General features: G+C 42.8%; 1 protein-coding gene across 1 annotated transcript in view; it reads right to left on the bottom strand.

The window, feature by feature from the left end:
- LOC138798961 (glutathione S-transferase P 1-like) overlaps positions 1-10,528 on the bottom strand; it is an 18,581-nt gene extending 8,053 nt beyond the window's left edge. Inside the window, exon 1 of the mRNA XM_069979602.1 lies at positions 10,426-10,528. Within this exon, the coding sequence (XP_069835703.1) occupies position 10,426 (1 nt within the window). The 5' untranslated portion in view covers positions 10,427-10,528. The remainder of the gene's footprint in view (positions 1-10,425) is intronic.
- Between the last annotated feature and the right edge of the window lie 14,862 nt (positions 10,529-25,390).

Below are 25,390 nucleotides of genomic sequence, written 5' to 3'. Positions count from 1 at the left end.
TGGCAGGACGGTACTGTCTGTGGGGAGAGCAGCTGCCCCAATAACTTCACTAGAACTGCAGGAAGGGGATCAGGGCCTGGTGCCCGACCATAGGAGATATATACATCCGTATGTGATAGGACCCAGGCTCCTAACCGGACCCTCACAGGCTGAGCGGCCAAGATGCAGACCATTCCCAACGTACCATGTCGATGCTTCCAGGGTGACGCGGTGCCAGCTACACCATCACGTTACATACATGTGCACTTTTCTGCATGATAGATTATAAGCGTCTGATCGCTGGGGGCCCCGCGCTGATCCGCAGAACGAGGAGGGTGCACAGGAGAAAAGGGAAGAAGTGTGTGCTGCTGCTACAAAGTCTAGGGCGCCGATAGAGACTGCGGGAGCGACTGCAGCTCCGCACTGGTCACAGAGACTGCGGGAGCGACTGCAGCTCCGCACTGGTCACAGAGACTGCGGGAGCGACTGCAGCTCCGCACTGGTCACAGAGACTGCGGGAGCGACTGCAGCTCCGCACTGGTCACAGAGACTGCGGGAGCGACTGCAGCTCCGCACTGGTCACAGAGACTGCGGGAGCGACTGCAGCTCCGCACTGGTCACAGAGACTGCGGGAGCGACTGCAGCTCCGCACTGGTCACAGAGACTGCGGGAGCGACTGCAGCTCCGCACTGGTCACAGAGACTGCGGGAGCGACTGCAGCTCCGCACTGGTCACAGAGACTGCGGGAGCGACTGCAGCTCCGCACTGGTCACAGAGACTGCGGGAGCGACTGCAGCTCCGCACTGGTCACAGAGACTGCGGGAGCGACTGCAGCTCCGCACTGGTCACAGAGACTGCGGGAGCGACTGCAGCTCCGCACTGGTCACAGAGACTGCGGGAGCGACTGCAGCTCCGCACTGGTCACAGAGACTGCGGGAGCGACTGCAGCTCCGCACTGGTCACAGAGACTGCGGGAGCGACTGCAGCTCCGCACTGGTCACAGAGACTGCGGGAGCGACTGCAGCTCCGCACTGGTCACAGAGACTGCGGGAGCGACTGCAGCTCCGCACTGGTCACAGAGACTGCGGGAGCGACTGCAGCTCCGCACTGGTCACAGAGACTGCGGGAGCGACTGCAGCTCCGCACTGGTCACAGAGACTGCGGGAGCGACTGCAGCTCCGCACTGGTCACAGAGACTGCGGGAGCGACTGCAGCTCCGCACTGGTCACAGAGACTGCGGGAGCGACTGCAGCTCCGCACTGGTCACAGAGACTGCGGGAGCGACTGCAGCTCCGCACTGGTCACAGAGACTGCGGGAGTGACTGCAGCTCCGCACTGGTGAGTCTAGGGGGGGGGGGGGGCCGCAGGGAGCTGCAGGAGGGCTGCCCGGGTGATCACTGATCAGACGGGCAGCCCATAGGATACAGCAGCTGCCGACAGTTTGCTGCCGACGCTCCTATTCGTTGCTGTATCAGTCGTTTGTCTTTCAACATGTTTGAAAGACAAACGATGCAAAGATCAGCCCGCATGAACGATGTCGGCTGATCGTTGCTATCAATTCTACGGGACGATCATGGGCTGCAACAGCCGATACCCGTTCTGTGGAATAGGGCCATAAAGGGGTAGTGTGGCGGTAAAAAATTATTCACAGAATAACACACATTACAAAGTTATACAACTTTGTAATGTATGTTATGTCTGTGAATGGCCCCCTTCCCCGTGTCCCACCACCCCCACCCGTATACCCGGAAGTGTAGTGCATTATACATACCTGATCCGTGCCGACACGCGTCCGCCATCTTGTGCCAAACTTCATCTTCGGCCGTCCGTCCCAAACACCTTCGATCTTCCCGAGTGCCGGCCGCGTCATCAGCTGCTCAGCCGCGATTGGCTGAGCATAACTGTGCTCGGCCAATCGCGGCACAGCGGCTGATGACGCGGCCGGCACTCGGGGAAGATCGGAGGTGTTCGGGACGGCCAGCCGAAGATGACGTTTGGCACAAGATGGCAGACGCGTGTCGGCACAGATCAGGTATGTATAATGCACTACACTTCCGGGTATACGGGTGGGGGTGGTGGGACACGGGGAAGGGGGCCATTCACAGACATAACATACGGTCATGAATGTGCCTGTGCCGAACTCCGTGCGCCCCTTGGCTCGTGCTGCGCGCCTGAGATTGCGCTGATATTCAGTGTTTTTGTATGTTTGTGCAGTGTCCTGAACCTTGTCTGAACACTGCTCTATTTCCTTCTGTGTTTGTTCAGCCACACCCACTTTGCCTGAGATACTCCTGGCCACTCCGGAGTTAACTCTGATGCTGGTTAGCTAGTCTGATAGACTGTTCTCTCTGCCAGTCAGGTTGCTCTTGCCCCAGGTGTTCTGAGGAGATTAGGGGTCTGGTCCAATCAGCTCCTGCACTGGACCTCTGGTCTCCTATATAGTGTCTGCCAGCCTGCCTCTCACTGCCGGATATTGAGCGCGTCTCTGCCTCTCACTGCCGGATATTGAGCGCGTCTCTGCCTGGTTCTGTGTCTCTTGCTCTGTTTATGCTGACCCCTTTGCCTGTGTTTCTGACCATTCCTGCTAGCTGCCTGCCCCTGACCATATTGCCTGTTTATTGACCTTGCTTTTGGATTGTGATTCTGTACCGTGTTGCCCGATTGTTGTGATCCGGACTGTCGACCATTCTTTATTGTGTTTTGTCTGTCTGTCTTGTCTTTGTGTCCCACCTAGCCAGTGCAGGGACCGCCGCCCAGTTGCTCGCCGCCATCTTAGGGTGGATTGTGGCAAATAGGTAGAGGACAGTGGGCGGGGCTAAGCTTAGGGCTCACTGTCTTGTATTGTCCTGCTGTTTGGTTCCTGACACATACATTACAAAGTTGTATAACTTTGTAATGTGTGTTATTCTGTGAATAATTTTTTACCGCCGCACTACCCCTTTAACACTGACACACTATAACAGACACTACCCACACAATATACAGCCTGACACACTAACACCACACACAGTATACAGCCGGGGGCTATGTTCACACTGCACAAGTCTCCGGAAGTAGTGTGTTCCGTGAATAAGCGGCCGGAGACTTACGTGGTTTGCGAACAATGTAAAGTATACGATGTACGGCGGCACAGTTCACATTACGTAAGAACTTACGCCAGGATCGTACGTGGCGCCGGAAAAAATGAACCAGACCATTGTTTGAGGACGAAAATGCCGTAACTTACGCCCGTAGTGTAACATGCGGTCCCGTACGTAGTGGTGATTTCTTCATTTTTAAAGCTTTTTGTGCCGATCCAAAAGGTTCTGTGGGGTGTCCGGGGCTAGCCGAAGATTTCCAAGTAAAAGACCGCTGTCAGATCGCTACGTAGGGCGCTCAAGAAGCGTAAGTAGACTGCGGCTGTAAGTTCGCGCTCCGGCCGGCCGCAAGTAGCGTAAATCCCCGGCCGGACATATACGCAGTGTGAACATAGCCTGACCCAGCGTAACACCACACACAGTATACAACCTAACCCAGTGTAACACCACACACACAATATACAGCCTGACCCAGTGTAACACCACACACAATATACAGCCTGACCCAGTGTAACACCAGAAACACACAGTATACAGCCTGACCCAGTGTAACACCACACACACAGTATACAGCCTGACCCAGTGTAACACCACACACAGTATACAACCTAACCCAGTGTAACACCACACACACATTATACAGCCTGACCCAGTGTAACACCACACACAGTATACAGCCTGACCCAGTGTAACACCACACACACAGTATGCAGCTTGACCCAGTGTAACACCACACACACAGTATACAGCCTGACCCAGTGTAACACCACACACACACAGTATGCAGCCTGACCCAGTGTAACACCACACACACTGGGTCAAGCTGCATACTGTGTAACACCACACACACATTATACAGCCTGACCCAGTGTAACACCAGACACACACAGTATACAGCCTGACCCAGAGTAACACCACACACAGTATACAGCCTGACCCTGTGTAACAGACACCACACACAAGTATACAGCCTGACCCAGTGTAATGCCACACAGACAGTATACAGCCTGATCCAGTGTAACACACACAGTATACAGTCTGACCCAGTCTAACAGACACCACACACAGTATACAGCCTGACCCAGTGTAACACCACACACACAGTATACAACCTGACCCAGTGTATTAGACACCACACACAGTATACAAACTGACCCAGTGTAACACCAGACACACACAGTATACAGCCTGACCCAGTGTAACAGACACCACACACAGTATACAGCCTGACCCAGTGTAACACCACACACAGTATACAGCGTGACCCAGTGTAACAGACACCACACACAGTATACAGCCTGACCCAGTGTACGACACACACACACACACAGTATACAGGCTAACCCAGTGTAACACCGCACACAGTATACAGCCTGACCCAATATAACAGACATCACACACAGAATACAGCCTAACCCAGTGTAACAGACACCACACACACACAGTATCCAGCCTGACCCAGAGTAATACCACACACAGTATACAGCCTGACCCAGTGTAACATCACACACACACACACAGTATACAGCCTGACCCAGTGTAACACACCACACACACAGTATATAGCCTGACCCAGTGTAACACCACACACACAGTGTACAGCCTGACCCAGTGTAACACCACACACAGTATAAAGCCTGACCCAGTGTAACACCACACACACACACACAGTATAAAGCCTGACCCAGTGTAACATCACACACACGGTATACAGGCTGACACAGCGTAACACCACACACACAGTATACAGCCTGACCCAGTGTAACACCACACACACAGTATACAGCCTGACCCAGTGTAACACCAGACACACACAGTATACAGCCTGACCCAGTGTAACACCACACACACAGTATACAGCCTGACCCAGTGTAACACCACACACACAGTATACAGCCTGACCCAGTGTAACACCACACACACAGTATACAGCCGGACCCAGTGTAACACCACACACACAGTATACAGCCTGACCCAGTGTAACACCACACACACAGTATACAGCCGGACCCAGTGTAACACCACACACACAGTATACAGCCTGACCCAGTGTAACAGACACCACACACACACACACAGTATACAGCCTGACCCAGTGTAACACCACACACACAGTATACAGCCTGACCCAGAGTAACACCACACATGCAGTATACAGCCTGACCCAGTGTAACACCACACACACAGTATACAGCCTGACCCAGTGTAACAACACACACACAGTATACAGCCTGACCCAGTGTAACAACACACACACAGTATACAGCCTGACCCAGTGTAACAACACACACACAGTATACAGCCTGACCCAATATAACAGACATCACACACAGAATACAGCCTAACCCAGTGTAACAGACACCACACACACACAGTATCCAGCCTGACCCAGAGTAATACCACACACAGTATACAGCCTGACCCAGTGTAACATCACACACACACACACAGTATACAGCCTGACCCAGTGCAACACCACACACACACAGTATACAGCCTGACCCAGTGTAACACACCACACACACAGTATATAGCCTGACCCAGTGTAACACCACACACACAGTGTACAGCCTGACCCAGTGTAACACCACACACAGTATAAAGCCTGACCCAGTGTAACACCACACACACACACACACAGTATAAAGCCTGACCCAGTGTAACATCACACACACGGTATACAGGCTGACACAGCGTAACACCACACACACAGTATACAGCCTGACCCAGTGTAACACCACACACACAGTATACAGCCTGACCCAGTGTAACACCAGACACACACAGTATACAGCCTGACCCAGTGTAACACCACACACACAGTATACAGCCTGACCCAGTGTAACACCACACACACAGTATACAGCCTGACCCAGTGTAACACCACACACACAGTATACAGCCGGACCCAGTGTAACACCACACACACAGTATACAGCCTGACCCAGTGTAACACCACACACACAGTATACAGCCGGACCCAGTGTAACACCACACACACAGTATACAGCCTGACCCAGTGTAACAGACACCACACACACACACACAGTATACAGCCTGACCCAGTGTAACACCACACACACAGTATACAGCCTGACCCAGAGTAACACCACACATGCAGTATACAGCCTGACCCAGTGTAACACCACACACACAGTATACAGCCTGACCCAGTGTAACAACACACACACAGTATACAGCCTGACCCAGTGTAACAACACACACACAGTATACAGCCTGACCCAGTGTAACAGACACGACACACACAGTATACAGCCTGATCCAGTGTAACATACACAGTATACAGCCTGACCCAGTGTAACACACACACACACACACAGTATAAAGCCTGACCCAGTGTAACACCACACACACAGTATACAGCCTGACCCAGTGTAACACCACACACACAGTATACAGCCTGACCCAGTGTAACACCACACACACAGTATACAGCATGACCCAGTGTAACACCACACACACAGTATACAGCCTGACCCAGTGTAGCAGACACCACACACACAGTATACAGCCTGACCCAGTGTAACACCACACACACAGTATACAGCCTGACCCAGTGTAACACCACACACACAGTATACAGCCTGACCCAGTGTAACACCACACACACAGTATACAGCCTGACCCAGTGTAACAGACACCACACACACAGTATACAGCCTGACCCAGTGTAACAGACACCACACACACAGTATACAGCCTGACCCAGTGTAACAGACACCACACACAGTATACAGCCTGACCCAGTGTAACAGACACCACACACAGTATACAGCCTGACCCAGTGTAACAGACACCACACACAGTATACAGCCTGACCCAGTGTAACAGACACCACACACAGTATACAGCCTGACCCAGTGTAACACCACACACACAGTATACAGCATGACCCAGTGTAACACCACACACACACACACACAGTATACAGCCTGACCCAGTGTAACAGACACCACACACACAGTATACAGCCTGACCCAGTGTAACACCACACACACAGTATACAGCCTGACCCAGTGTAACACCACACACACAGTATACAGCCTGACCCAGTGTAACACCACACACAGTATACAGCCTGACCCAGTGTAACACCACACATACACAGTATACAGCCTGACCCAGTGTAACAGACACCACACACAGTATACAGCCTGACCCAGTGTAACAGACACCACACACACACACACAGTATACAGCTTGACCCAGTGTAACATCACACATACAGTATACAGCCTGACCCAGCGTAACACCACACACACAGTATACAGGCTAACCCAATATAACAGACACCAAACACACACACACACACACACACACACATAGTATACAGCCTGACCCAATATAACAGACACCACACACACACACACAGTATACAGCCTGACCCAATATAACAAACACCACACACACACACACAGTATACAGCCTGACCCAGTGTAACAGACACCACAAACAGTATACAGCCTGACCCAGTATAACACCACACACACAGTATACAGCCTGACCCAGTGTAACACCACACACACAGTATACAGCCTGACACAGTGTAACAGACACCACACACAGTATACAGCCTGACCCAGTGTAACAGACACCAGACACACACAGTATACAACCTGACCCAGTGTAACAGACACCACACACACAGTATACAGCCTGATCCAGTGTAACACACACACAGTATACAGCCTGACCCAGTGTAACATCACACACACAGTATACAGGCTGACACAGCGTAACACCACACACACAGTATACAGCCTGACCCAGTTAACACCACACACACAGTATACAGCCTGACCCAGTGTAACAACACACACAGTATACAGCCTGACCCAGTGTAACAGACACCACACACACACACACACACAGCCTGACCCAGAATACCACACACACACACAGTATACAGCCTGACCCAGAGTAATACCACACACACACACAGTATACAGCCTGACCCAGTGTAACAGACACCACACACACACACAGTATACAGCTTGACCCAGTGTAACACCAGACACACACAGTATACAGCCTGACCCAGTGTAACACCAGACACACACAGTATACAGCCTGACCCAGTGTAACACCACACACACAGTATACAGCCTGACCCAGTCTAACAGACACCACACACAGTATACAGCCTGACCCAGTGTAACACACCACACACACACAGTATACAGCTTGACCCAGTGTACCAGACACCACACACACAGTATACAGCCTGACCCAGTGTAACAGACACCACACACACAGTATACAGCCTGACCCAGTGTAAAAGCACACACACACAGTATACAGCCTGACCCAGTGTAACAGACACCACATACAGTATACAGCCTGACCCAGTGTAACAGACACCACACACAGTATACAGCCTGACCCAGTGTAACACCACACACACACACACACACACACACACACACACACAGTATACAGCCTGACCTCATGTAACATACACCACACACACACAGTACACAGCCTGACCCAGTGTAACAGACACCACACACATTATACAGCCTGACCCAGTATAACACACCACACACACACACACACACAGTATATAGCCTGACCCAGTGTAACACCACACACACAGTATACAGCCTGACCCAGAGTAACACCACACACAGTATACAGCCTGACCCAGTGTAACGCCACACACACACAGTATACAGCCTGACCCAGAGTAACACCACACACACACACACACACACACAGTATACAGCCTGACCCAGTGTAACACCACACACACACAGTATACAGCCTGACCCAGAGTAACACCACATACACACACACAGTATACAGCCTGACCCAGTGTAACACCACACACACACACACACACACACACAGTATACAGCCTGACCCAGTGTAACACCACACACACACAGTATACAGCCTGACCACATGTAACATACACCACACACACACACACACAGTATACAGCCTGACCCAGTGTAACAGACACCACACACAGTATACAGCCTGACCCAGTGTAACAGACACCACACACACACACACACACACACACACACACACACACACACACACACAGTAAATAGCCTGACCCAGTGTAACACCACACACACAGTATACAGCCTGACCCAGAGTAACACCACACACACAGTATACAGCCTGACCCAGGGTAACAGACACCACACACAGTATACAGCCTGACCCAGTGTAACAGACACCACACACAGTATACAGCCTGACCCAGTGTAACACCACACACACACAGTATACAGGCTAACCCAATATAACAGACACCACACACACACACAGTATACAGCCTGACCCAGTGTAACAGACACCACAAACAGTATACAGCCTGACCCAGTATAACACCACACACACAGTATACAGCCTGACCCAGTATAACACCACACACAGTATACAGCCTGACCCAGTGTAACACCACACACACAGTATACAGCCTGACCCAGTGTAACACCACACACACAGTATACAGCCTGACCCAGTGTAACACCACACACACAGTATACAGCCTGACTCAGTGTAACAGACACCACACACAGTATACAGCCTGACCCAGTGTAACACCACACACACAGTATACAGCCTGACCCAGAGTAACACCACACACACAGTATACAGCCTGACCCAGTGTAACACCACACACACACAGTATACAGCCTGACCCAGTGTAACAGACACCACACACACACAGTATACAGCCTGACCCAGTGTAACACCACACACACACAGTATACAGCCTGACCCAGTGTAACAGACACCACACACACACAGTATACAGCCTGACCCAGTGTAACACCACACACAGTATACAGCCTGACCCAGTGTAACACCACACACACACACAGTATACAGCCTGACCCAGTGTAACACCACACACACACAGTATACAGCCTGACCCAGTGTAACACCACACACACACAGTATACAGCCTGACCCAGTGTAACACCACACACACACAGTATACAGCCTGACTCAGTGTAACACCACACACACACAGTATACAGCCTGACTCAGTGTAACACCACACACACACAGTATACAGCCTGACACTGACACTATACAATCCCCTGAATACCGCAGGTGACACTTCGCGGTGTACACATAGACCTATAGACTACATAGGAGGCCAGAGAGATTAACCGCAGCCAATGCCTACTGATAACCTGCCGGGAGATAAGAACCGCACACAGAACCGCTATACATAGTGTATGACACTCACACACCGCCGCTGTACACAGAAGAACCGCAAACAGCTGCTACATATACACACACTGCCGCTAAGTATACACAAAAACCGCAAACAGCTGCACTGTATATACACACACACACACACATTGTCGCTCACTCTTACTTGTGTCGTGAGGTAAATGCGCGGGAAGCGACCGGAGAGATAAGGAACAGATCGCGGAACTGCGGGCGGACGGAGAGGAGGACTGAGGCTTTTATATGGTGTGAGGGGCCGATCTGCCAGTCTCTCCTCCCCCAGTATAATCCGCCTGTCATGGCCGCCTCCACCTCACAGCTCCTGGCGGTGGCGCCGCTCACAGGTTTATCACTGTACTGTATATACTGTATTATACTATATACTGTACTATATACTGTATTATACTATGTACTGTACTATATACTGTATTATACTATGTACTGTATATACTGTATTATACTATGTACTGTATATACTGTATTATACTATGTACTGTATATACTGTATTATACTATGTACTGTACTATACTGTATTATACTATGTACTGTATATACTGTATTATACTATGTACTGTACTATACTGTATTATACTATGTACTGTACTATATACTGTATTATACTATGTACTGTACTATACTGTATTATACTATATACTGTATATACTGTATTATACTATATACTGTATATACTGTATTATACTATGTACTGTATATACTGTATTATACTATATACTGTACTATATACTGTATTATACTATATACTGTACTATATACTGTATTATACTATGTACTGTACTATATACTGTATTATACTATGTACTGTATATACTGTATTATACTATGTACTGTATATACTGTATTATACTATGTACTGTACTATATACTGTATTATACTATATACTGTACTATATACTGTATTATACTATGTACTGTATATACTGTATTATACTATGTACTGTACTATATACTGTATTATACTATATACTGTACTATATTGTATTATACTATATACTGTACTATATACTGTATTATACTATATACTGTGCTATACTGTATTATACTATGTACTGTATATACTGTATTATACTATGTACTGTATATACTGTATTATACTATATACTGTACTATATTGTATTATACTATATACTGTACTATATACTGTATTATACTATATACTGTGCTATACTGTATTATACTATATACTGTACTATATACTGTATTATACTATATACTGTGCTATACTGTATTATACTATATACTGTATTATACTGTACTATATACTGTATTATACTATATACTGTACTATATTGTATTATACTATATACTGTACTATATACTGTATTATACTATATACTGTATATACTGTATTATACTATGTACTGTATATACTGTATTATACTATGTACTGTATATACTGTATTATACTATGTACTGTACTATATACTGTATTATACTATATACTGTACTATATACTGTATTATACTATGTACTGTATATACTGTATTATACTATGTACTGTACTATATACTGTATTATACTATATACTGTACTATATTGTATTATACTATATACTGTACTATATACTGTATTATACTATATACTGTGCTATACTGTATTATACTATGTACTGTATATACTGTATTATACTATGTACTGTATATACTGTATTATACTATATACTGTACTATATTGTATTATACTATATACTGTACTATATACTGTATTATACTATATACTGTGCTATACTGTATTATACTATATACTGTACTATATACTGTATTATACTATATACTGTGCTATACTGTATTATACTATATACTGTATTATACTGTACTATATACTGTATTATACTATATACTGTACTATATTGTATTATACTATATACTGTACTATATACTGTATTATACTATATACTGTGCTATACTGTATTATACTATATACTGTACTATATTGTATTATACTATATACTGTACTATATACTGTATTATACTATATACTGTGCTATGCTGTATTATACTATATACTGTACTATATACTGTATTATACTATATACTGTGCTATACTGTATTATACTATGTACTGTACTATATACTGTATTATACTATGTACTGTATATACTGTATTATACTATGTACTGTACTATACTGTATTATACTATATACTGTGCTATACTGTATTATACTATATACTGTACTATATTGTATTATACTATATACTGTACTATATACTGTATTATACTATATACTGTGCTATACTGTATTATACTATATACTGTACTATATACTGTATTATACTATGTACTGTATATACTGTATTATACTATGTACTGTATATAATGTATTATACTATGTACTGTACTATACTGTATTATACTATATACTGTACTATATACTGTACTATACTATATACTGTACTATACTGTATTATACTATGTACTGTACTATATACTGTATTATACTATATACTGTACTATATACTGTATTATACTATGTACTGTATTATACTATGTACTGTATTATATACTGTATTATACTATGTACTGTATATACTGTATTATACTATGTACTGTATATAATGTATTATACTATGTACTGTACTATACTGTATTATACTATGTACTGTACTATACTGTATTATACTATATACTGTACTATATACTGTACTATACTATATACTGTACTATACTGTATTATACTATATACTGTACTATATACTGTACTATACTATATACTGTACTATACTGTATTATACTATGTACTGTACTATATACTGTATTATACTATATACTGTACTATATACTGTATTATACTATGTACTGTATTATACTATGTACTGTATTATACTATGTACTGTATATACTGTATTATACTATGTACTGTATATACTGTATTATACTATATACTGTACTATATACTGTATTATACTATGTACTGTATATACTGTATTATACTATGTACTGTATATACTGTATTATACTATATACTGTACTATACTGTATTATACTATGTACTGTACTATATACTGTATTATACTATGTACTGTATATACTGTATTATACTATGTACTGTATATACTGTATTATACTATGTACTGTACTATATACTGTATTATACTATGTACTGTACTATACTGTATTATACTATATACTGTACTATACTGTATTATACTATATACTGTACTATATACTGTATTATACTATATACTGTACTATACTGTATTATACTATGTACTGTACTATACTGTATTATACTATGTGCTGTACTATATACTGTATTATACTATGTGCTGTACTATATACTGTATTATACTATATACTGTGCTATACTGTATTATACTATGTACTGTATATACTGTATTATACTATGTACTGTACTATATACTGTATTATACTATATACTGTATATACTGTATTATACTATGTGCTGTACTATATACTGTATTATACTATATACTGTGCTATACTGTATTATACTATGTACTGTACTATATACTGTATTATACTATGTGCTGTACTATATACTGTATTATACTATATACTGTATATACTGTATTATACTATGTGCTGTACTATATACTGTATTATACTATATACTGTACTGTACTATATTATACTATATACTGTACTATACTCTATTATACTATGTACTGTATATACTGTATTATACTATGTACTGTATATACTGTATTATACTATGTGCTGTACTATATACTGTATTATACTATGTACTGTATATACTGTATTATACTATATACTGTACTATACTGTATTATACTATATACTGTACTATATACTGTATTATACTATATACTGTGCTATACTGTATTATACTATGTACTGTACTATATACTGTATTATACTATGTACTGTATATACTGTATTATACTATGTACTGTATATACTGTATTATACTATGTACTGTACTATATACTGTATTATACTATGTACTGTATATACTGTATTATACTATATACTGTACTATACTGTATTATACTATATACTGTACTATATACTGTATTATACTATATACTGTGCTATACTGTATTATACTATGTACTGTATATACTGTATTATACTATATACTGTACTATATACTGTATTATACTATGTACTGTACTATACTGTATTATACTATGTGCTGTACTATATACTGTATTATACTATGTACTGTATATACTGTATTATACTATGTACTGTACTATACTGTATTATACTATGTGCTGTACTATATACTGTATTATACTATATACTGTACTATACTGTATTATACTATGTACTGTACTATACTGTATTATACTATGTGCTGTACTATATACTGTATTATACTATGTACTGTACTATACTGTATTATACTATATACTGTACTATATACTGTATTATACTATATACTGTATATACTGTATTATACTATGTACTGTACTATACTGTATTATACTATATACTGTACTATATACTGTATTATACTATATACTGTATATACTGTATTATACTATGTACTGTACTATATACTGTATTATACTATGTACTGTACTATATACTGTATTATACTATGTACTGTACTATATACTGTATTATACTATATACTGTACTATACTGTATTATACTATGTACTGTATATACTGTATTATACTATGTACTGTATATACTGTATTATACTATGTACTGTATATACTGTATTATACTATGTGCTGTACTATATACTGTATTATACTATGTACTGTACTATACTGTATTATACTATGTACTGTATATACTGTATTATACTATGTACTGTATATACTGTATTATACTATGTGCTGTACTATATACTGTATTATACTATGTACTGTATATACTGTATTATACTATGTGCTGTACTATATACTGTATTATACTATGTACTGTATATACTGTATTATACTATGTACTGTATATACTGTATTATACTATGTACTGTACTATATACTGTATTATACTATGTACTGTATATAATGTATTATACTATATACTGTACTATATACTGTATTATACTATATACTGTACTATATACTGTATTATACTATGTACTGTACTATATACTGTATTATACTATGTACTGTATATACTGTATTATACTATGTACTGTACTATATACTGTATTATACTATGTACTGTATATAATGTATTATACTATATACTGTACTATACTGTATTATACTATATACTGTACTATACTGTATTATACTATGTACTGTATATAATGTATTATACTATATACTGTACTATACTGTATTATACTATATACTGTACTATACTGTATTATACTATATACTGTACTATATACTGTATTATACTATATACTGTACTATACTGTATTATACTATATACTGTACTATATACTGTATTATACTGTACTATATACTGTATTATACTATGTACTGTATATAATGTATTATACTATATACTGTACTATACTGTATTATACTATATACTGTATATAATGTATTATACTATATACTGTACTATACTGTATTATACTATATACTGTACTATATACTGTATTATACTATATACTGTATATACTGTATTATACTATGTACTGTATATACTGTATTATACTATGTACTGTATATACTGTATTATACTATGTACTGTACTATATACTGTATTATACTATGTACTGTATATAATGTATTATACTATATACTGTATATACTGTATTATACTATATACTGTACTATACTCTATTATACTATGTACTGTACTATACTGTATTATACTATATACTGTACTGTACTATATTATACGGTCCTCTGTACGCTATGGGTGTTACTATATGTTATACACACTGTAGGCTATGGGTGTTACTATATGTTACACACACACTGTAGGCTATGGGTGTTACTATATGTTATACACACTGTAGGCTATGGGTGTTACTATATGTTATACACACTGTAGGCTATGGGTGTTACTATATGTTACACACACTGTAGGCTATGGGTGTTATTATATGTTATACACACACTGTAGGCTATGGGTGTTACTATATGTTACACACACACTGTAGGCTATGGGTGTTACTATATGTTACACACACACTGTAGGCTATGGGTGTTACTATATGTTATACACACTGTAGGCTATGGGTGTTACTATATGTTATACACACTAGGCTATGGGTGTTACTATATGTTATACACACTGTAGGCTATGGGTGTTACTATATGTTACACACACTGTAGGCTATGGGTGTTACTATATGTTATACACACACTGTAGGCTATGGGTGTTACTATATGTTACACACACACTGTAGGCTATGGGTGTTACTATATGTTACACACACACTGTAGGCTATGGGTGTTACTATATGTTATACACACTGTAGGCTATGGGTGTTACTATATGTTATACACACTGTAGGCTATGGGTGTTACTATATGTTATACACACTGTAGGCTATGGGTGTTACTATATGTTACACACACACTGTAGGCTATGGGTGTTACTATATGTTACACACACACTGTAGGCTATGGGTGTTACTATATGTTACACACACACTGTAGGCTATGGGTGTTACTATATGTTATACACACTGTAGGCTATGGGTGTTACTATATGTTATACACACTGTAGGCTATGGGTGTTACTATATGTTATACACACTGTAGGCTATGGGTGTTACTATATGTTATACACACACTGTAGGCTATGGGTGTTACTATATGTTATACACACTGTAGGCTATGGGTGTTACTATATGTTATACACACTGTAGGCTATGGGTATTACTATATGTTATACACACTGTAGGCTATGGGTGTTACTATATGTTATACACACACTGTAGGCTATGGGTGTTACTATATGTTATGGACACTAAAGGTTATGGGGGCATTCACATGCTCAGTAAATCACAGATGCTATGGAGCTTGAAGCTGGGGGCCGCCATCAGAAACTCTCACCATCATGTATCATTATGATGTTAAAACAAGGAGTTTATGCAAAACTACAAGATTCACCATCTATAGAATGTGCTGGATACTCCGTCCTCCATGTCTGAGCATTATAGTCAGCCTTTTACCCATTCCTGACCAACTTTCACCAAAACAATCCAGCTGAAGCTCACCACAAGTATCAGCAATCCGGACTTCTGTGCGGTCACTATTGACTGTGGCATCTAAGGGGATAAATGGCAGGGATCAGAGCTATTTGCAGCCAGAGCCGCTGTGTACGGAGCTTGGCTTCCTCTCGCGCTCTCCTCCATTGTACATATCTGGTGGACTATATAACAGAGTTACAGTCCGTGGGCCCATCCGGTTCTGTATGTACGGGGGGCTGCATTTCTCATATTATCCTACAGTGGAGAAAATTAATAAAAACAATAACGCAGATGTGAACAGGGCCTTAGACTCTCTTCATATAATTGTGCTGGACTGGTCAGACAGTGGGCACCAACAGCGTTCAAAGGACCCCACTGACTATAGGGCGATTTTTTTCTGCTATGTATTTTATCTCCCCATTGAATTCAATAGAAAAAATAACGCAAAACCTTTTGGGGGCAATTTTTGGTATCACAGCTGTTTTTGAACCCTTTTATTTCGGACGTTGGTCCATTGGTCTCTACTTTTGTGTCCATCATTTTGATGTGTGTAACGTGCTGTAACATCTGATTAAACCTCTAATGAGGCCTTTGCAGGGAGTGTGAACGTGGCTTAAAGACCTTATTACACGTAACGATTATCGTGTAAAGATTCTTTATAACGATAACTGACAATTTAGTATCAAACGATTCTGATGTTATGACATAAACCATCATTTTTACGGTTGTTAGTCGTTCCTCAGGACAATCCACACAGCAGGTTTTATCTGCAAACCACTTCTTAGACAAACAGATTTGCAAATGATCGGCAAACTACCCACTATAATTTTTCGACGTGTTGAAGGACAATGATTGACGATTTTTTCGTTCATCGTTTGATTGTTGGGTGTTATTACACGGGAGATAATCGGTAATTTTTTGTCGTAATAGCAAATTTTTAAACGGTAATGGCTCCGTGTAATAGGGCCTCAATGGGAACCATTCTCTGGTAGGTCAGGCACTGTCTGTTGTGAAGAGGAGCAGCCCCGGCCGCTGCAGCATCTACACTACCAGTAGACCTCCTGTATATACAAAGTGTGGGGGATATACAGTGCCTGGTCCTCTGTATACTGCACTGCGTCTCACATCACTAGCACCGTATAACCTATAGATGTATACAGAACAGCTGATTGGCTTGTGTATACAGCAGCACTGATAGCTTTATATTAGACACGTGTAAATATTTGCAGACATGCTCGCCGATACGATCTCTGCCGGCTCTCAGGCTTGTGTACATACATAAAGGAAGACGTGCCGATCTACAGGTTATAGAGAAGGTGCCGGGATACTGGTGTATTTCCTTCGGAGAACGTGTGCAGCGTGGCTGGAGATTGATGCAGGGTTACTGGATCAGTCCCAGGGGGCTGTTTCTGGCATAAATACCCCTCTGGTATTTCAGTACCATGTCAGAAGGAAAATAAACCGATGAACGGATGTGAACCCAGCTTTACACCACCTTGAGGCTGCCGCATGTGCGCACAACAAGTTGCGTTACGCCCCAATTCCTTGTGTTTTCTGGTTATTGTTGTATAGAAAAGTTTCAGTGCCAGGCAGCAGCTGCCAAGCCTAATAACATCAGGGAGGCATCAAAAGGCCGAGATGCTGCAGATGAGAACATAGTTTTGCCTCTTTATAAATCACTGGTCAGGCCACACATGGTATATACTGTATACAGCACCAGGCACCAGTATATAAGAAGGACACAGCTGAACTGGAGTGGGTGCAGAGGAGGGTGACCAAGGTCATTAAGGGAATGGGGGGGGGGGGGGGGGGGGATTACAGGACCAGGACAGGTTGTCACGCTTGGGGTTATTTACTCTAAAAAAAAAAAGACGTCTTAGGTGAGACCTGATCCCAATGTACAAATATATGAATGGACAGTACAGAGATCTTTGTAGTGGTCTCCTTACTCCTAGGTCTGTAACCATGACAAGGGGGCATCCTCTACGTCTAGAGGAAAGAAGATTTCATCATCAGCATCAACGCGGGTTCTTTACTGTACGAGCGGTAAGACTGTGGAACTCTTTATATTCTTTACTGTATGAGCAGTGACACTATGGAACTCTATACTTTTTACTGTAAGAGCAGTGAGACTATGGAACTCTATATTCTTTAGTGTAAGAGCAGTGAGACGATGGAACTCTCTATTCTTTACTGTAAGAGCAGTGAGACTATGGAACTCTATATTCGTTACTGTAAGCGCAGTGACATTATGGAACTCTATTTTCTTTACTGTAAGAGCAGTGACATTATGGAACTCTATATTCTTTACTGTAAGAGCAGTGACACTGTGGAACTCTATTATTTACTGTAAGAGCAATGACACTATGGAACTCTATTCTTTACTGTAAGAGCAGTGAGACTATGGAACTCTATATTCTTTACTGTAAGAGCAGTGACACTATGGAACTCTATATTCTTTACTGTAAGAGCAGTGACACTATGGAACTCTCTTTATTCTTTACTGTAAGAGCAGTGACACTACGGAAATCTATTCTTTACTGTAAGAGCAGTGACACTATGGAACTCTCTATTTACGGTAAGAGCAATGACACTATGGAACTCTATTCTTTACTGTAAGAGCAGTGACACTATGGAACTCTATTCTTTACTGTAAAAGCAGTGACACTATGGAACTCTATATTCTATACTGTAAGAGCAGTAAGACTATGGAACTCTCTATATTCTTTACTGTAAGAGCAGAGACACTATGGAACTCTCTATATTCTTTACTGTAAGAGCAGTGAGACTATGGAACTCTCTATATTCTTTACTGTAAGAGCAGTGAGACTATGGAACTCTATATTCTTTACTGTAAGAGCAGTGAGACTATGGAACTCTTTATTCTTTACTGTAAGAGCAGTGAGACTGTGGAACTCTATATATTCTTTACTGTAAGAGCAGTGACACTATGGAACTCTCTATATTCTTTACTGTAAGAGCAGTGAGACTGTGGAACTCTATATTCTTTACTGTACGGGCAGTCACACTATGGAACTCTCTGCCACATGATGTTGTCAGGGCTGATTCATTAAATAAGTTCAAGGGAGGCCTGGATGCTTTTCTTGAAAATATAATATTAAAAATTATGTCTAATAGATTTCTGGTGATTCGCTGATCCAGGGATTATTCTGGTTGCTGTTTTGGAGTCGGGGGGAAGTTTCCTCCCTGTGGTGGGGCATCTGCCTCATTGGGGTATTTGGCCCTTCTATGGATCAGCACCGTACAGTGACCAAATCATCCTGCCACATAGAGACTGTATAATACTACCGTACAGTGACCCAATCATCCTGCCACACAGAGACCGTATAATACTACCGTACAGTGACCAAATCATCTTGCCACACAGAGACTGTATAATACTACCGTACAGTGACCCAATCATCGTGCCACACAGAGACTGTATAATACTACCGTACAGTGACCAAATCATCCTGCCACACAGAGACTGTATAATACTACCGTACAGTGACCAAATCATCCTGCCACACAGAGACTCTATAATACTACCGTACAGTGACCAAATCATCCTGCCACACAGAGACTGTATAATACTACCGTACAGTGACCAAATCATCCTGCCACACAGAGACTTTATAATACTACCGTACAGTGACCAAATCATCCTGCCACACAGAGACTGTATAATACTACCGTACAGTGACCCAATCATCCTGCCACACAGAGACTCTATAATACTACTGTACAGTGACCAAATCATCCTGCCACACAGAGACCGTATAATACTACCGTACAGTGACCAAATCATCCTGCCACACAGAGACTGTATAATACTACCGTACAGTGACCCAATCATCCTGCCACACAGAGACTGTATAATACTACCGTACAGTGAATAAATCATCCTGCCACACAGAGACTGTATAATACTACCGTACAGTGACCAAATCATCCTGCCACACAGAGACTGTATAATACTACCGTACAGTGACCAAATCATCCTGCCACATAGAGACTGTATAATACTACCGTACAGTGACCAAATCATCCTGCCACACAGAGACTCTATAATACTACCGTACAGTGACCAAATCATCCTGCCACACAGAGACTGTATAATACTACCGTACAGTGACCAAATCATCCTGCCACACAGAGACTTTATAATACTACCGTACAGTGACCAAATCATCCTGCCACACAGAGACTGTATAATACTACCGTACAGTGACCCAATCATCCTGCCACACAGAGACTCTATAATACTACTGTACAGTGACCAAATCATCCTGCCACACAGAGACTGTATAATAGTACCTTTCTGTAGAGGCGGGGCCCCCTAGCCACATTGGGCCTGGTTGCCGAGGCCAGAGGTGGTCGGGTTGTTGTAGTAAGTGACACTGTTACTGCCCTCTCATGAACATCTATAGTAGTTACAAATATAACGTAATAAAGTGGCGGTTTAGCTGTTTTCTAACCACTTCCACCACCGGCAGGCTGGGCTGTCCTGCTTCTATCGGACATTGTGATATTGCCCTTTAGATGTATGCAGCACATCAGTAACCTCCAGTTGTTATGGCCTTTTCCTCACTACATCTTATGCGCTATTATAAGGCCTGATTTATCTGGGCTCCCTGCCCGAAGCTGCTGACCAGAGAGGGCCCTGTTGTTTTGGTCCACTCTTTTGTAGTAGTCAAAGGTAATGGATGGCAGCCTGCAGGCCCGTGATTCACGAGAGTGTCCCATGAACCAGAGGTACATTTCTAGGGCGAGATGCCATGGACACCTTCACCTGAGTTTTTACTCTTGCTCTCTACTTCTTACAGTGCAAAAAAGTACAACATTTTCCCCCATGGGTAGTCATTGGAAAGTCTGTTTAGTTTCACAGCCGCTTTGTTGTGTCATCTCGGATTTGCCATTCGCAGTACTCCTCGTCTATTAGGAGCCCAGCTGGGAGCCGGAGTAGATTTTCGCTATAACCCACCACCTACCCCTTCTGACTGACGGCTACTAGATAAAGAGGACATAGACTGGAGTTACCTGGACCCCTACCATGCTGAGGAACACCCCTGGGATTTTATTGCTTTGGGTACAGGGCTATGAAGCAATGGTTATTCCTTGAATCCTGATGTCCGGCCCCATCTGGCCACTGGCTTACGTACACTCCTGTTTTGCTGCTGCCACTCCTCTTCGGGGCAGATCTCTGCTGTATGTTGCAGTAAATCTGGTGGCCAGAGCCCTTTGTACTAAGCCACTTTTTTAGAGTGATGCGGCTACCTTAAAATAGCCTCCAATTTTTGTAAAAACAACTTCCAATTTTTTGCTCCAAGACAAGTGTAGATGTTTGCTACATCTCCCCACAATGCATCACTTGTTTTCTGTTTGGAGAAGCAGTCTGTCCGTTCTGTCTTCAGCCCTTATCTCGCCAGTCCTGAATGATCTCGGTACCCCCTCCAGCCGTACACAGCAACTACCCCCTAAACCCTGTAAATGTAGGTGATGTCATAATAGCATGTCAGGCCGTGTTCACACCCAGTGAGGTAAGGTTATGGTGTGATTACAGAACACAGGGTCAGGAAGCTGCCGGTGAGCCGGGTTACCTGTGAATGCTTCTCAACCTACTCGCCTGAATGAGTTGCATGTTGATTTTTGGGAATTGGGATCATCACGCTTTACCCCATTGGACATTATCTCCAGTGGTAAAGCGTACGTTTATGCAGATGGTTTATTATAAAACGTGGTCTACAGGGGGCGTCCTGGCTGCAGAAGGTGACAGTATATGCAGCAATGGTCATATGCAGAGCTTACAGAGCCAGGATTTATTTGTGAGCTGCGGTAGGGCAGGCTGCTGAGCTTCCAGAGCATTGCATAACTAGGAATCCAATTGCTGAAGCAATCGCAACGTCTTGTTTCGTAATAAATAACAGAACCAAACTGCTGACTACAACCTATGGCGCAAGTCACATTACACTCCGCTCCCTGATCACTATCCCCACCGTAGTCTGCTCGGATATTGCCACAGCTGGTCGGGAGTGCAGAAGAGATGGCCACACTGTCCATGGACATCCTCAGTGTCTGCAAACATGCGGAAAACATCCTGCTCCAACATCAGTGTCAATAGTCGAAAAAAGAACGTCTATGTCCACCTATAGCCATGTGTCCAACAATAGAGTGTGCAGTGCTAGAACTATATGGCGGTATTATGTGGGATTATTACAGGGTTGTTGCATCAAGCTTTATATAGCAGAATTATATGACATCTCTATGGCAGTATTGTTTGCTGTATTAGTGGTCGCTGAGTGGCAGTTTTATTTATTTTTGGCACCATTGGTGGGCTGTCATCAGTGGGTGGAATCCATCAGGTGGGTACCAGGTAGAAAGCTGCGGACACAGGCAGGTAGGTGATAGGGAGATAGAACACATGAAGCCTTTATCTTTGCTGACAACTATTGGCAGTGACAAGTATTAAATAGCGAAACAACGTACACACCAAGTGCCCCTCCTTGTGGCAGCAGGAAACCTTAATGACAGCTGTCAGCAGGGTGCTGCCTCAGGGGCCACACTGCAGACATCGTTCAGGAATGATGAACATGACAAAGAGATCTCAATCCAATTGATCATCTATGGGATCCACCATGGAGGACATTCCTCACGCCTTACAGGATCTGCATCACAGGTCTATGGGTCTGGACCTTGTGGGGAAACACCACAGGGCTTGGGATCAGAGGAGGGGGGGCGACATTACAGGGCTTTGGTTCAAGTCCCAAGGTGACACATCACAGGGCAGATATGGGGTCCAAACCCTCAGGAAGGGGTACACATCACAGGGATATGTGGTTTGACCCTCGGGGGGAGCAGGGGTACACATCACAGGGCTATGGGGTGTGTGCCTCAGGGAGAAATATTAGGGCTAGGACATCTGGGCCACATCACAGGGCAGTGGGGTTCGGGGTGACACATGAAAGGGCTGTGGGGTTCGGGGTGAAACATAAAAGGGCAGTGGGGTTCGGGGTGACACATGAAAGGGCAGTGGGGTTCGGGGTGAAACATAAAAGGGCAGTGGGGTTCGGGGTGACACATGAAAGGGCAGTGGGGTTCGGGGTGAAACATAAAAGGGCAGTGGGGTTCGGGGTGACACATGAAAGAGCTGTGGGGTTCGGGGTGACACATGAAAGAGCTGTGGGGTTCAGGGTGACACATTAAAGGGCTGTGGGGTTCGGGGTGACACATCAAAGGGCTGTGGGGTTCGGGGTGACACATCAAAGGGCCTCAAGGGAAACATCACAGATCTATGGGGTCTGAGTGTCGGAGGGGAGCTACAGAATATTATGAGGGTGCTCTTACAGAGGGCAAAAATTAGTGCACAAAGCGTAACATATACCGTAACTTGTGCGGTATTTATTCCTGTCTCGGCAGTGAATGTCTCATTGAGTTTCCTCGTATTTACACCTGAACGGGACATGTTTAGAGTTATAACTGGTCGATTAATATTTTATTATAGTTTCTGGCTCTTTGCTATAGAGGGCTGTGACCGTATTGTGCAGCAGATTGTGCCCCATAGAAACATTTAGAGGATCAGGTGTCATCCGGGAAGGATTTCTCAGCTCGCCCTCCTTATCTGCTTCTCGTCAGGGCTCAGGCTTGTTACCTCTTCATAATTGAAGAGATATCTGATCTTGTAACTACCATGGTTATTCTATTATTAAGGAAAAGTCATTTTAGGGGATTTCACTCCATGGACTTGGTTGCGGATGAGGAAAACACATTTCCAGGAGGATATCAAGTCTTGGATTTGGTGCAGATGGCCGTGTGGCTATTAAGTTAATGTAGGACCTTATATTGGGACAACTGGTGGTTGAGGCCTGTTTGGTAATTACTTTGTGACATACATAATAGATGTGAAGGTTTCATCTTCTGAAATGTAATACCTCAGCAGGTAAAGAACAATTAGGTGGTATTAGGTCTCGTCACTTCTTTTCGTCGATGTCTAGTACATGGGCAGAAAGAAAAGGAGACACAACTAGTGCGAGGAGCGAGACAAAAAAGCA

This window comes from Dendropsophus ebraccatus, chromosome 8 (assembly GCF_027789765.1).
Source record: "Dendropsophus ebraccatus isolate aDenEbr1 chromosome 8, aDenEbr1.pat, whole genome shotgun sequence".
NCBI classification, from domain to species: domain Eukaryota; kingdom Metazoa; phylum Chordata; class Amphibia; order Anura; family Hylidae; genus Dendropsophus; species Dendropsophus ebraccatus.
This window is presented reverse-complemented; position numbering and strand designations above follow the sequence as displayed.